General features: G+C 42.0%; 1 protein-coding gene across 1 annotated transcript in view; it reads left to right on the forward strand.

Annotated features, from left to right (window-relative positions):
- Positions 1-12,670, forward strand: part of sema4gb (sema domain, immunoglobulin domain (Ig), transmembrane domain (TM) and short cytoplasmic domain, (semaphorin) 4Gb) — a 53,469-nt gene that overhangs the window by 32,261 nt on the left and 8,538 nt on the right. Inside the window, exons 9-13 of the mRNA XM_086140037.1 lie at positions 2,024-2,199; positions 5,595-5,733; positions 5,812-6,034; positions 10,677-10,792; positions 11,052-11,206. Coding sequence (XP_085996163.1) covers positions 2,024-2,199; positions 5,595-5,733; positions 5,812-6,034; positions 10,677-10,792; positions 11,052-11,206 — 809 coding nt within the window. The remainder of the gene's footprint in view (positions 1-2,023; positions 2,200-5,594; positions 5,734-5,811; positions 6,035-10,676; positions 10,793-11,051; positions 11,207-12,670) is intronic.

A 12,670-nucleotide genomic window follows, 5' to 3' on the forward strand; every position in this document is an offset into this window, starting at 1 on the left:
CTCCAAATCTTTAAATTCCTATTGGTCCGCGTCCTTTTTCTGTTTTTATCAGATCCTCAAACATCGGATTATTTTGTAATGCAACCCTGCAGGTTCACCTGCGTTTCTGCCATCCTTTTGTTTTTCTTGTTTTTTTTTTTCCCGCCCCCAAACAAAGTCATTTTGGGAAACCAGGTCCAGATTCTTCTTCCCCTCCTCGCCGGCGCTACAGACGTGTCATGGCGGCCCAGAGTGTAATATTTCAGTCCGAACTGGGGCGCAGCGACGCATGCAGATGTCGACGCTCCCCGCCGTTCAGCCCGTGGCCGCCAAACGCCGCCTCGGTTGGAAGGCGAATACGTGCGGAGCTAAAGCTGGCCCGAAACGGCGGAGGACGTGCCATCTCTGCCGCCTAACCGGTCGTCCTTTGCTGTTTCTCACTGACCTCTTTTTAACGGGATGTAAATGAGATGAAAACAAGTGTTGCATAAAAGCACTTAGGCTAAAGTTGCCCTGAGAGTCGCGTTAAATCTGTGAGGATTTTCTTAACCCCTTGTTTCGGTCAGTCCATTCCTTTGGGAATGTTTGATCTGTTTTTAGGTTGCAAATTTCTAAAAAGGCCCTTGCGGATCTGCTGGCAGAAACCAAATGACCTAGCGAAGCTTATTTCCTTAAGTACTTGCTAGAGAAGTTGGTTAAAACGCTGCATAAATAGCTGGCGAGAAACCAGCTTTCCACCGCGGATCCATTTAAGAAAAAAAAAAAAAAAAAAAAGCATTTACGTGGGTTGAGTGCGTAATCCATTAACACGCAGAATTATGTTCGCCAGTCAGAATAATGGGCAAAAGAGCCGTTTGGACGCCGTGCGCGAAAACCCCTCATTCTGTAAGTGCTTCCCTATTGTACAAAATCAACTTTTGATTCCAGAAGATCTTTGGTTGTATTGAGAAGCTCGAATTAGTGCTTTAAATTTCAAAAACTCTGTGAAGATGAGGAAAAGCTGTACAGTGATCCCTCGCTATAACGCGGTTTACTTTTCACGGTTTTGCTACTTCACGATTTTGCATCTTGCATTGTGTTCTGCATTCTGATTGGCTAAAAAGTCACTCTGCTTCTTCTCTACCTGTGCGTCAATAACGTTGCAGTTTAATACGTACGCGTACGTAAAACAGCTTCCCAAATTTACATTACGTTCGTGCAAATTCTCTTACAATTTCGAGTTTCTCTAAAACCCATAATGTTGACAAAACTGCCCAAAAGTCAGCGGAAGATACTATCTATCGCAGATAAAGCTAAACTTCTGGACATGCTAAGGGAAGGTAAAAGCTATTCGGCTGTAGGTCGGCATTACGGAATTAATGAATCTTCCGTTCGTTCCATAAAGAAGGAAGAAAAAAACATAAGGACGACAGCAGCAACGTGTAATAGAGTATTTATACTATCAAGGGTTCTTTTTGGAACGTAACCCCCGGAAAAACAAGGTTATACTGTATTTATAGAATCAAGTAAACATAAATTTGGCTTCCGATGGCGTCGGACACAACAACTCCGGCTCAAATAATCCAGACTTCAGTTTGTAACTTTAACATTTTGCATCTTTTAGCTCCTTCTGCAATAAGAAGCCGGTTCTCCTTCCATTGCCGGTTTCTCCTCTTTATATTTGTTTTATAGCAAAAGTGAGGCTGGTATCATGGGGAGATTTTCCCCGCCCGACGTGCCGTTTTAAGCAACTCGATCTGTTCATTGCGCGTGGAGGCGACAAGCGGAAGACGTCGGCGTACAAAGACGAACTGCTATAATTCGGACAAGCAAAAAGAGGAATCTTTCTTTTTGAGAAAGTCTGCCAAACGAATCTGGCAGCGGTCCGTCCCCCCCGCTGCGCGCAAAGTGCAATTACGGCAATCGAGCCGACAGTCGGAGCAGGAACAATCGTTTCCAAGACTTTTTCCACCTTGTCTCAGTCGCGTCTAGGATGATTCTTTTGGTTTTGGGGTTCGCTGGTACGTACGTTCCTGACCCTCGAATGTGGTCTTCCTGTCCGCAGACGGACTGGGGCGGCCAGAGGACCCTGCAGAGGAAGTGGACCACCTTCCTCAAGGCCCGACTGGTGTGCTCGGTCCCCGAATACGAGCTCCACCTCAACATCCTCCGCAGCGTGTTCGTCCTGCACGGACGCGACGCCCAAAGCAGCGTTTTCTACGGCATCTTCGGCCTGGAATGGTACGTGACCGCTTTTTTTCTCGCGAATCTAAACACGCCGTCGTTTCAAAGGAATGTCTAAATCCGACATTTGATGAGGTTTTCTTTTATGAAACTACCAAGTAAAAGTAGGGAAGTCCAGTCAGGCGATTGATCTTCGAATTCCCCCCAAAGAGTTTTATTTTCACTCTCATCTGCCGACTGATGTTTGTATCTTTGAGCGAGATCGGAGAAACACTTGCGGGTTTATTTTTTGTGTCCGTTTCACTTGTGGAAAAACAGCGAGGAAACGAGGGGTGTTTGTTCAACCGTGACCTTGCTCAACCTTCTGGTTCCACATTGCATCATTGGCCTAATCCGTGCTTTAGCAGCCGTTGCCGCTATTATGAGTAATTCTCTATAACGGTTTTTAGAGTCGAGGACACGTTGTTGTTTCACTTTCATCTCGTCCTTTGCCCGAAATCTCGAGAATAATTTGATTCGCGCCTCCCTCGAGGGTCGTCCTTCACCCCGTAGAACGCCGTGTGTGCAGGGACGGATCCTGGAAGGCTTTTTTTTTTTTTTTGTAGCATTCATGAAAGTATAAACGTTCCCTCCTCTCAGTGGATAAAGATCGGGACGTGGAGACTCGAAGCCTTCGGGTCACGAGCGTATTCATGCATTCTGGTGTTTTTTCCAGTAGGAGTAGGTGGCATTTCAGAGATTTTAATGCGGTATTTTAATTTTTTTTCTGCAGACAAGAAGTACTTTTGCATGTGTTCATATCGCTGGAGAGGAAATCTTTTATTGGCTCGATTATTGATTGTGTGATTTAGATTGGCGGCACATCGGCGCAGAGGTTCATTGGTTCATTGGAGACTCTGGATTTGCATGTGAACAGTTGTATGTCTCTGTAGGAAATGAATGTTGCCCTGTGATTGACAGGCGTCGATAGGGGAAACCCGTTCAATAATTAGACAAGTATGCACTTCTGTGCATTTATTTTTTAATAATTACAATGATAAGAATACATTTTATTTAAGGCGCCTTACTCAACACTCAAGGACACTCAATTATGCTTTTTTTTTTATCTGTATATTTTACATATGCACAGACATGTACACAATGTACAGATTTAAATAAAAATAAGAGTGGTAAATGTTAAAAATAAATAAATTCATAAACAATAATTATATTTGATACATATATATAATAACGATATACTTAATAATAATAATTATCAATATATTTACTAATTATATTTTACAATATATTATATACAAAATATGATATATTATAAAATATATATTATAAAATTATCATTATAATAATAAATAGATAAAAGTGACAAAGCATGGTAATTTCATATGTTCCAAGATTAAAAAAGATTAAAAATTAATTTTTACAGAAATGAAAACAATTTCTCCATTATTTTTCATGATGTTTTTTTTTTTTTAATTTCTTTTGTTGAACAACATCAAGTGAATTTACAAAAAAAAAAAAAAAATCAAAGTTAAAAAATTCATAAAATCATGGGAATGGTACTTGACACATTTATGCCCTGTAGAGTGTAAAATTATATTTCATAATAAATAACCTGCTCTGGCCTTGAAAAATAAAAATAAAAACAATCAGCGGTGACGTGGACTGAGAAGCTCCTCGGGCCCTTGGTGAGCAGTCAATCCCCTGTCAGAGGGTCAGCGAACGATGCCTGGCGGTAGAAAAATCCTCCATCCCCTGGACGGTGTGTGTGTTTGCGCTGATACGCAGAGTCACGCTGCATCGAACCGTCCCGCGGGTGTTTCCTTTCGGATGAAGAGGATAGCATCGTCGCTAACGCTATCCCATTTTTCTTTGTTTTTACTTTTTCCCCCATCTGTTGATATCCAACCCCCATGTCTGCTGCCTCGTTCCAGACCTCTTTTTATTTTCCCCTTTTCTTTGTGCGTTTTCCCCTTTAAAAATAAGGGGGAGGTGGAGGGGGGGTGAAAAGAAAACACCTACACCTGTGCAGGTAGGAGTCATCATCATGCATTAGGCTCAAACATGCACGGATAAGTTGGCGCCCTGAGCTGTATTGCTCAGTAGTTTTGAAGACAGATTCTGGTTTCACCTAAATCTCATCTTTCTCTCTTGAATGCTTTTGAAGATGGAGGCGCGTTGACAATGGACTTAAGGATACGGCTCAGAACCTCCCCCCACCATTACTAATCTCACCTTTAGGGTTTAACATGAAGGGTCACCTGCTTCTCATCTTCCAGCTCACGCCTGTCGTTTCGTTCACAAAGCCGTCCTCGACCGCAAATGAGGCCGTGACTCACGGGAAGCGGGTTTTTTTGTCGGATTTTTTTTCCGATGATTGCGAAAAACAAATATTTAGGTGGAGTGTCAAACGTACGGCCCGCGGGCCAGTATCGGCCCGCCCGGGGGTCCAATCCGGCCCATGGAATAAATCTAAAATTTGAAAAAAATACATTAAAAAATGCATATTGTCTGCTAGCGGTGTGCGGTTTAAGTCAATATTAGCAACACGGCACAACAATATGTGATTCAAAAGCAGATGGCAGCAATGCGGCTTCCGGGTCTGAAAATAGCATTTTGACCTACCGTAATTTCCGGACTTTGAGCGCACCTCAATATAAGCCACACTGGCTAGCCGATCGCTCTAAAACCCTCAAAGTCGTCTTTTTTGGTGACTCAGAATTTCTCGGTCATTTCATTGGTCTGATGTGACGAGGATAAATGTTTTAACGGCGTGAAGCTCGTTAGCATCCCCCCCAAAAAAGTCCATATATTAGCCGCAGTGTTGTTTACGTGAAAAAAGTCGCGGCTTATCGTCCAGAAATTAAGGTATTGCTTCTCCGTCGGCCCCAACACCCTCATCAGCAAGATGTGCTTGTCAAAAAAGAGAAAAGTGGACTCGGAGTGTTGTTTTTTTAAGAACAATGGACCGCTGCTTCTGATTTGTTGGTTAAGGTTAATATAACCTGTATGTTCGGCATGGCTGCGGCCAGTTTCGGTGAGAAGTTTTGGTGAGAAGAAAACCGAGAAGACAGAACTGACTTGTCGAAATAGCACTTAGTTCTCCTCATGAATCTCAGGGTGTTCGTCACGTATTTTTTTGAAAGGAAAAATTCATTATATATAAAGATTTTTATTATTTACCTGTTCTCCTTTGGACTGAAAAAAAAGGAAAAAATTGGACTTAGTGTTACTTCTTGGTAATTACGCCCCCTGGACAAAAATGAGTTTGACACCCCTGATGTAGAAGATCCTTGGTTAACTCCTCTAGTCAGCGGCCACTCACCACCGGCCTTTGAAATGGGATCCGGGTGGCAGTCGCTCACCGGGTAATAACCTCCCGTGTTTCCATTGAGGGTTGAATCATTAATCCTGAGCGTGTCTTCACGGCGGGGGTGTGGGGTTTTGTCTTTCAGGAAGAATATCAAAGCTTCTGCTATCTGCCAGTACGCCTCCTCCGACGTGCAGAGGGTTTTTGAGGGTCCCTTCATGGAGGTGCAAGACTCCAAGTGGAGGGAGTACACGGGGAAGGTGCCGGTGCCGAGACCCGGATCCGTAAGCGCCGCCTTCTTGAAAATGTTTTCCGTTGGCGCGAAAGAGCAACCCGCCGATTTTTCCGCGTGTTCCCCTCAGTGCATAACGGACCTGCACAGATCCCAGGGCATCAATTCGTCCCGAGACCTCCCGGACAACGTCCTCACTTTCGCCAGGAGGCACCCGCTCATGGCCGCCCAGGTTCACCCCACAGGGGCCCGGCCGCTCATGTTCAAGAGGAACGTCAACTACGTCAGGATAGCCGTGCACAAGCAGCCGGCGCTGGACGGGAACGTCTACACCGTCCTCTTTCTGGGAACCGGTGAGCTCGAACAGCAGAACCTTGGCTTACGAACCCCCCAATCACACACCGGCTTACTTGTCAAATTTTTTTATAATGTCCTCCTGTTATAATGCCTCTTATGCTAATGCTAATGTGCTAATGCTAATGGTGTTAAGAAGAAGTTGAAGAAGGAACCCCCCAATCACACACGGGCTTACTTATCAAATTTTCATAGTGTTCTCCTGTTACAACGCCTCTTATGCTAACGCTAATGTGCTAATGCTAGTGGTGTTAAGAAGAAGTCGGAGAAGAAAATAATAACTGAACGTGAGAGCGGTGTTGGCGTTGCATATCAAGCCAACCATCTGTACGATCTTTAGGGCTAAAGATGCGCCAAAGACAGCCGATGCGGCTAAAGATTTAAGATTCAAAGCGTTTATTGTCACATGCACGGCGTAGAAACGTGTTTCCCTGTACATTATACCCTTGTTTTTACGGGGGTTGCGTTCCAAAAAGAACCCGTGATAGGCAAAATCCGTGAAGTAGAAACCTTTTTTTTTTTTTTTTTACAATTATTATACAATTAAATACTCTATTATACGTTGAAAAGAAAGAACAAACCATTTTACAGGCTCAATCATTTGTTTCACAAATAAAAGTACTGTACTTTAGAAACGTTTTTTTCAACAAATAACTTCTGTACTGTACTGTCAAATAATAATTTTAATCATCAATGTGAACAGAAGGCTTCAAACTGCGGAGATTAGCACCGTCCACCGCGACCCGAGTAATTGGATTAAACGAGAGAAAATTAGAAATTATTATGAAAAAACACATACCATGGTCTTTTTGCGGACAGTTGCAACCCTTTTTGCATCCTTATTAAAACTTATCGCTGCTGTCGTCCTTATGTTTTTTTCTTCCCTCTTTATGGAACGAACGGAAGATTCATTAATTCCATAATGCCGACCTACAGCCGCATAGCTTTTACCTTCCCTTAGCATGTCCAGAAGTTTAACTTTATCTGCGATAGATAGCATCTTCTGCTGCCTTTTGGGCAGTTTTGTCAACATTATTGGTTTTAGAGAAACTCGAAATTGCAAGAGAATTTGCACGAACGTAATGTAAATTTGGCAAGCTGTTTTACGTACGTGTACATATTAAATTGCAACGTTACTGATGCATAGGTAGAGAAGAAGCAAAGTGACTTTTTAGCCAATCAGAAGCGAAACCGTGAAAAGTAAACCGCGGTATAGCGAGGGATCACTGTACACTGAAATTCCTACTTTGCTGTCCGCAGTGCATTTTGATACTGATAGGTAAGGAGTGTAAAGATTACTATGAAAGATAGCTTGCTGGAGATAGCATTAGCGAAGGTCTCGTATGCGAGAAGGCTTTACGAAAAGAAAGTTTTTTGGACACAAATAATCCCATTTAAAAGAAACTTTCAATAGAATACAGTGTGTTTTGGGGGCCGGATGACGGATCAGTGGGATTGATTTCAATGGGTTCGAGTTAAAGAACGAATTTAACTCATTCAAGCCGAGGTTCTTCTGTATTCTGGAGATAAAATTTGATTCAATCCATGCTGTTCAATTATTCAGTGACATACGTCCGAGGGTCACAGATGGTAACCAAACCAGTTGAAATGTACTATTTTAGAATAGAAAAATATCAGGACAAGAAAAAAAAAAAAGGAGGATTAAAAGTGTGTCAGCTCTTCACAGGCCTGACGCTAAATTCGGTATCACAGTCCCAGATGCACGGAAGCGGTCGGTCCGGCAGCCCGAGTTCCTTTTCCCTGACTCTGACCAAATGTGAAAAACAGTCGTCTTCACGCCACATATACATCGTCAACCAGCTCACACACACACGGACGCCCTTCCACGCGATGATCTTTTCACTCCCGTCTTCTTGAACCGTCTTGAGACTGTGTAAAGGACAAGTCTAATGATGTTCCGCATCATCTAAATGTCAGACAATCCAACGAAATACAGCAAATTCACTCGATATATATATATATATATATGAGATTCACTTTAAATATAAAGTGGATCCTCACTTTTCTCAAGAGTTTCGTTCCAAGACCCCCCGCGAAAAGTGAATTTAGGCCAAGTCGTCATTGTCGGCCTCCTGGCTGGCCTGGAAGGACGAGCATACAAGTCAGATCGGTCGGCTTGCAGAAAAGCAATGGTGCGATTTTCTTAATACGCCAGTTTAAAGTATTCATACATGGAGAAAAGGAGCTCAGCGAAGAATACAGTGGACCCTCACTTTTCTCGAGAGTTTCATTCTAAGACCCTCCGGGAAAAGTGAATTTCGGCCAAGTTGTCGTTGTCGAACACCTGGCTAGCCTGGAAGAACGAGCATACAAGTCAGATCGGTCGGCTTGCAGAAAAGCAACAGTGCGATTTCTCAGTTTAAAGTATTCATACACAGAGAATTACGCTTTCAACACTCTTATTCTTGGCAGTCAGACCTTATTTTTTGTTCTTTAGAGTGACTTTATAGCCATTAATTCACATTAAAAGGCCGTTCACCTTTGAACACACCTACCCTGCTTACAACTTTTACAGAATTAGTGCGTTGTGCGGACAACACACACCATATTTGCAATATACCAACTAGAATTAGGCATACAGTGGACCCGCACTTTTTGCGGGAGTTTTGTTCCCTGACCCCCTGCGAAAAGTCCATCAAGTTACAAAAGCCAACCCACCGAACCATATCATCCCAATCTTGTCACTAGTTTTGCAGGGCTTTTGCCACGAGTTGTTCGAGCGTGACACCGGTCTCTTCGATTTCTTCCTCTTGTCGCTTCTCTTCCTCTTCTTCCTCGCCGGCAGACTTCATCATCTGGGTGAGGTTCTCGTCTGTCAACGGATCCGAATGTCGGTCTCTTAAGCCGTCGATGTCGTCAAGAGTCATGTCGGAGAAGCCGTCTCCTCCAAGAATGCGTGCCGGCGAAGGAGATCTCGTATTTTATTTATTCTATAACATTTTTGTCTTCTTAGGCTAGAACATAGGTGTCAAACTCTTGACACCAAATTTTGGCCACACTGTAATTATATTTGGCCCACAAAGCCATTCCAAATGACTATTAGAGTACAGTCTACAGCGCATGTACGGCTAATTCTACAAATCCCAGAATTTTCTGCTGGTGTTTTGGTACGAAAATCACAACAGGACTCATAAACGCCCTCTCCTCTGTTGACAGTCGTCATAGCGACCTTATGCTAATACTGGCAACCTGCTGCTTAGGCAGAAAACAGGATTTTGCATGTGTGCTTTTTAAGTTATATTTTGTAAAGTATTAAGCTATGCTTGTTCCATATTCAGTTTTAAGCTAAACTTGTTTGGGTCCATATGAAAAGGTTCATTGTTAAATCTGGAGGAAGATTTTTTTTGATAAATATCAATGTTGGCCCGCGACTTTGTCCCAGAATATGTTAGGGTTAGAATATGGCTATTTCATCACGATAAAAAAAAATTCAAATGCTGCAAAAAACTTCTAAGGCACGACAAATCGCGAGAACCAAATTCCCAAAGTTGCGAGGGCGCAAAAGCTGAAAAGTAGTGAGGGTCCAATGTATTTGAATTTAACGAACTCACAACACTGTGACAACACTGAAACTTTAGAAACACTGCAAAAAAAATTGCAAAACAAATTGCAATATTTTGACAGATGCTGTCAGAAATTTCGTGACGGAAAAAAAAATCAAATGCTGCAAAAAAAAAAAAGGCTAAAGAACGATAAATCCACCCAAAAAAAAATCCAAAAAGTAGCAAGGGTCCAGCTTATAGTTCTTTGCAAGATTTGTGACATAAAACAACACAAATGCCGGTTTGATATGTGATATCAGAAATACGGCAGTGGCTGCAGCGTGCGGTTTCAGCCGCGCTCCACATCGTAAACCCCGAAAGGTTTAACTTCCTCGCAAATCTGGCAACCGAGCTTCTTATCTCTCGCAAAGAGCTAATCGCTCGCCTGGCAGAGATAATCAACTCGGTCCCGACGGAGGTTGAGGGACGGCTGCCGGGTTGAGCGGAGTCGGAGACTTCATAAATATTTCTAATTCCGTCAAACAGCTTTTCCCACTTTTCCGTCTCATCGTCTTAAAAAAAAACCCGTCTTCGTACCGGGACAATAAATGCGTGTTAATTTTGCGTCGATGTTTACCAGTCGGCTATTTCCTCCGATGTTACTCACTTGAGTTTTCTCGTAAAACTGATACAGCTGCTTAAATGTGTAGAATAATGATTAACTCCCAGATGAGATTTTATATTCTGAAATCAATAGTCTTCAAATTTATAGTTATTAAGCAACAATTGGTATAAAAGATTAGAAAACTGCATCAACATGAGCTGGAAAGTATCATGTAGATTTTTTAAATTGTTTTTGACAGTGTTTTAATTCGGAAATCGTCTGGATAGTTTCTGTTGGAATGATGAAGAAAAGCAGAATTGGCAAAAAAATTACCAAAAAAAAAAAAAACTGACATAAAAAAAAAGGAATTAATGAGCCAGACAGCTGGAGGTATTAAGAGACTTTTTTTATGTTCTTTTAAAAATCTGGAAAAAAAAATGCTGATTAATCAGCAGCGGTTTGGGGAAGCAAAAGAGACGTATTTTCACAATTTTATCCAAAGTCTTTTTCTGACGAGGGTTTTTTACTTGGCAGACAACGGCTGGCTGCACCGAGCCGTGGACATCGACGGCGAGATGCACATCATCGAGGAGCTGCAGCTGTTCGACAAACCGTGGCCTATCGAGAGCATGGCCATCGCCGCGGCGACGGTATGTCTTGTTATTTTCTATTTGTCAATGAATTTGTCTATTTGTTCAATGAAGAATGACTAATCACATAAAAACAAGCTCGGCGGCATTTTATGTCTCTTTATGTCCCAGAGCCTAAATGCACTTGCTGAGTTTGTCACGTCCGCTTTGTCTGATGGGAATTCGGTTTCGCCTGAATTTCCCTTTCTCGTAATTGCACCGAGGTGTTTCAATTTTAGGCTTTAAAAGTAAAAATTGGTTTTGTTTTGGTTTCGGACAGCGGAGCGTCTACGTGGGCTCCTACTCCGGCGTGGTCCAGGTACCGATGTCGGCTTGCCGGAGATACAACTCCTGCTACGACTGCGTATTCGCCAGGGACCCGTTCTGCGCCTGGGATGGGAAGGTGTGCGTGGAAATATCCTCACGTGCACAGAGGTGAGGGATTCCTACAGAAGGCGCCGCGCTAACACACTCCGGAGCAAAAGGTTTCGTGGCTCCGCCGGGTCTTGGAAGATTCAAATCTTTGTTGATATTTTGCATCTGCCTCTGCTGAAATTCAACATATTGTAATTTTTTTGTTTTAAATGACCTTTACGGTTGATGTTTATGACTTCTTACGGCGCCCAAAGGCAATGAAAGAATCCGGTTAATTATTTGCGCGGCTTGTTTCCCCCCCCCCTCTCCTGCTTTTTGAAGCCCGTTTAAGAAGATGCAACTTAAATTTCCTTTATTTCCTCTGATATAAAAGTAAAACCTGGATACCGCAGGCCGTGAGAGGTTTGAGCGGACCGGCGGTTCCTCAGAAGCGAAAACCAGTAGACGCTGCTTTGGTCGTTACCCCAGGGATTGTTTGTGCCTCTCCGCATTCTATCTGCATGAGTTACCAGCAGACATCTTAATCTCCAATACCCATCAGCCTCCTGTGGATTTGTCTGGAGGCGACATCATTTTCGCAGAAAGCGGAGAGGGAAGAATCAAATGTTTGTTGTTCAACAAGGCTCAGCATCCACTTATTCTCTACCTGGTTCAATTATTATTAACAATACGAGAATTGTTGTTATCATAAGTATTATTGCTGCTGCTGTTGTTATTATTTGCATTTTATTATTATGTGTTTTTATCATTATTATTATTATTATTATTATTATTGTTGTTGTTGTTATTTTAATTATTATTATCATTATTATTTTTATTTTTTATTTTTTTATTATTATTATTGTCATAACTATTTTTCTTTGGGTTTTTCCCTTCAAGGGTTGCCACAGCAAATCAACCTTTTCCATCTAACCCTATTCTCTGTATCCTCTCCTCTTACACCAACAAACTTAATTTCCTCTCTCACTTCATCCATAAATCTCCTTCTTCTTATTATTATTATTATTACTATTTTTATTATCATTTTATTTATTTATTTATTATTATTCAATCATTTATTATTATTATTTTATTTATTGTTTCTTATTATTATCATTTACGGGCACCCGCCGACATGGAAAATTAATATCACAATATTCAGTCGTTTTATTTATATATTGGTAATAATCAGGTTATCTTCTTAGGTCTACTCATGATCTCGTCCCTGGCTTGTGATGGGACGGGTGATTGCAAAGCAAATATGACATTTTCTCCTTATTTTCCAATTTCCGATTGATGAAATCATATCCAGAATTAGCTGCGGTAGTTTCGCGAAAGAAGCGCCGACACGGCAATTCAGAAATTTAAACACTGCATTTTTTTTCTTCTTCGTGAGAGGCGGAGGTGTTGTAAGGAGTCACGGCGGCCATCCAGAGAATCATTTATTGATTGATTTTAGCCACAGTTTGCCATGACTTTCCTTCCTTCCTTGAAGAGCCTTGTTTAGCAACACCCTGAAGAAAAGCATGGTGTCAAAATATGTAA

This window comes from Fistularia commersonii, chromosome 32, assembly GCF_037954325.1.
Source record: "Fistularia commersonii isolate RoL2024-O1a breed Wild chromosome 32, RoL_Fcom_v1.0, whole genome shotgun sequence".
Lineage (NCBI taxonomy): Eukaryota > Metazoa > Chordata > Actinopteri > Syngnathiformes > Fistulariidae > Fistularia > Fistularia commersonii.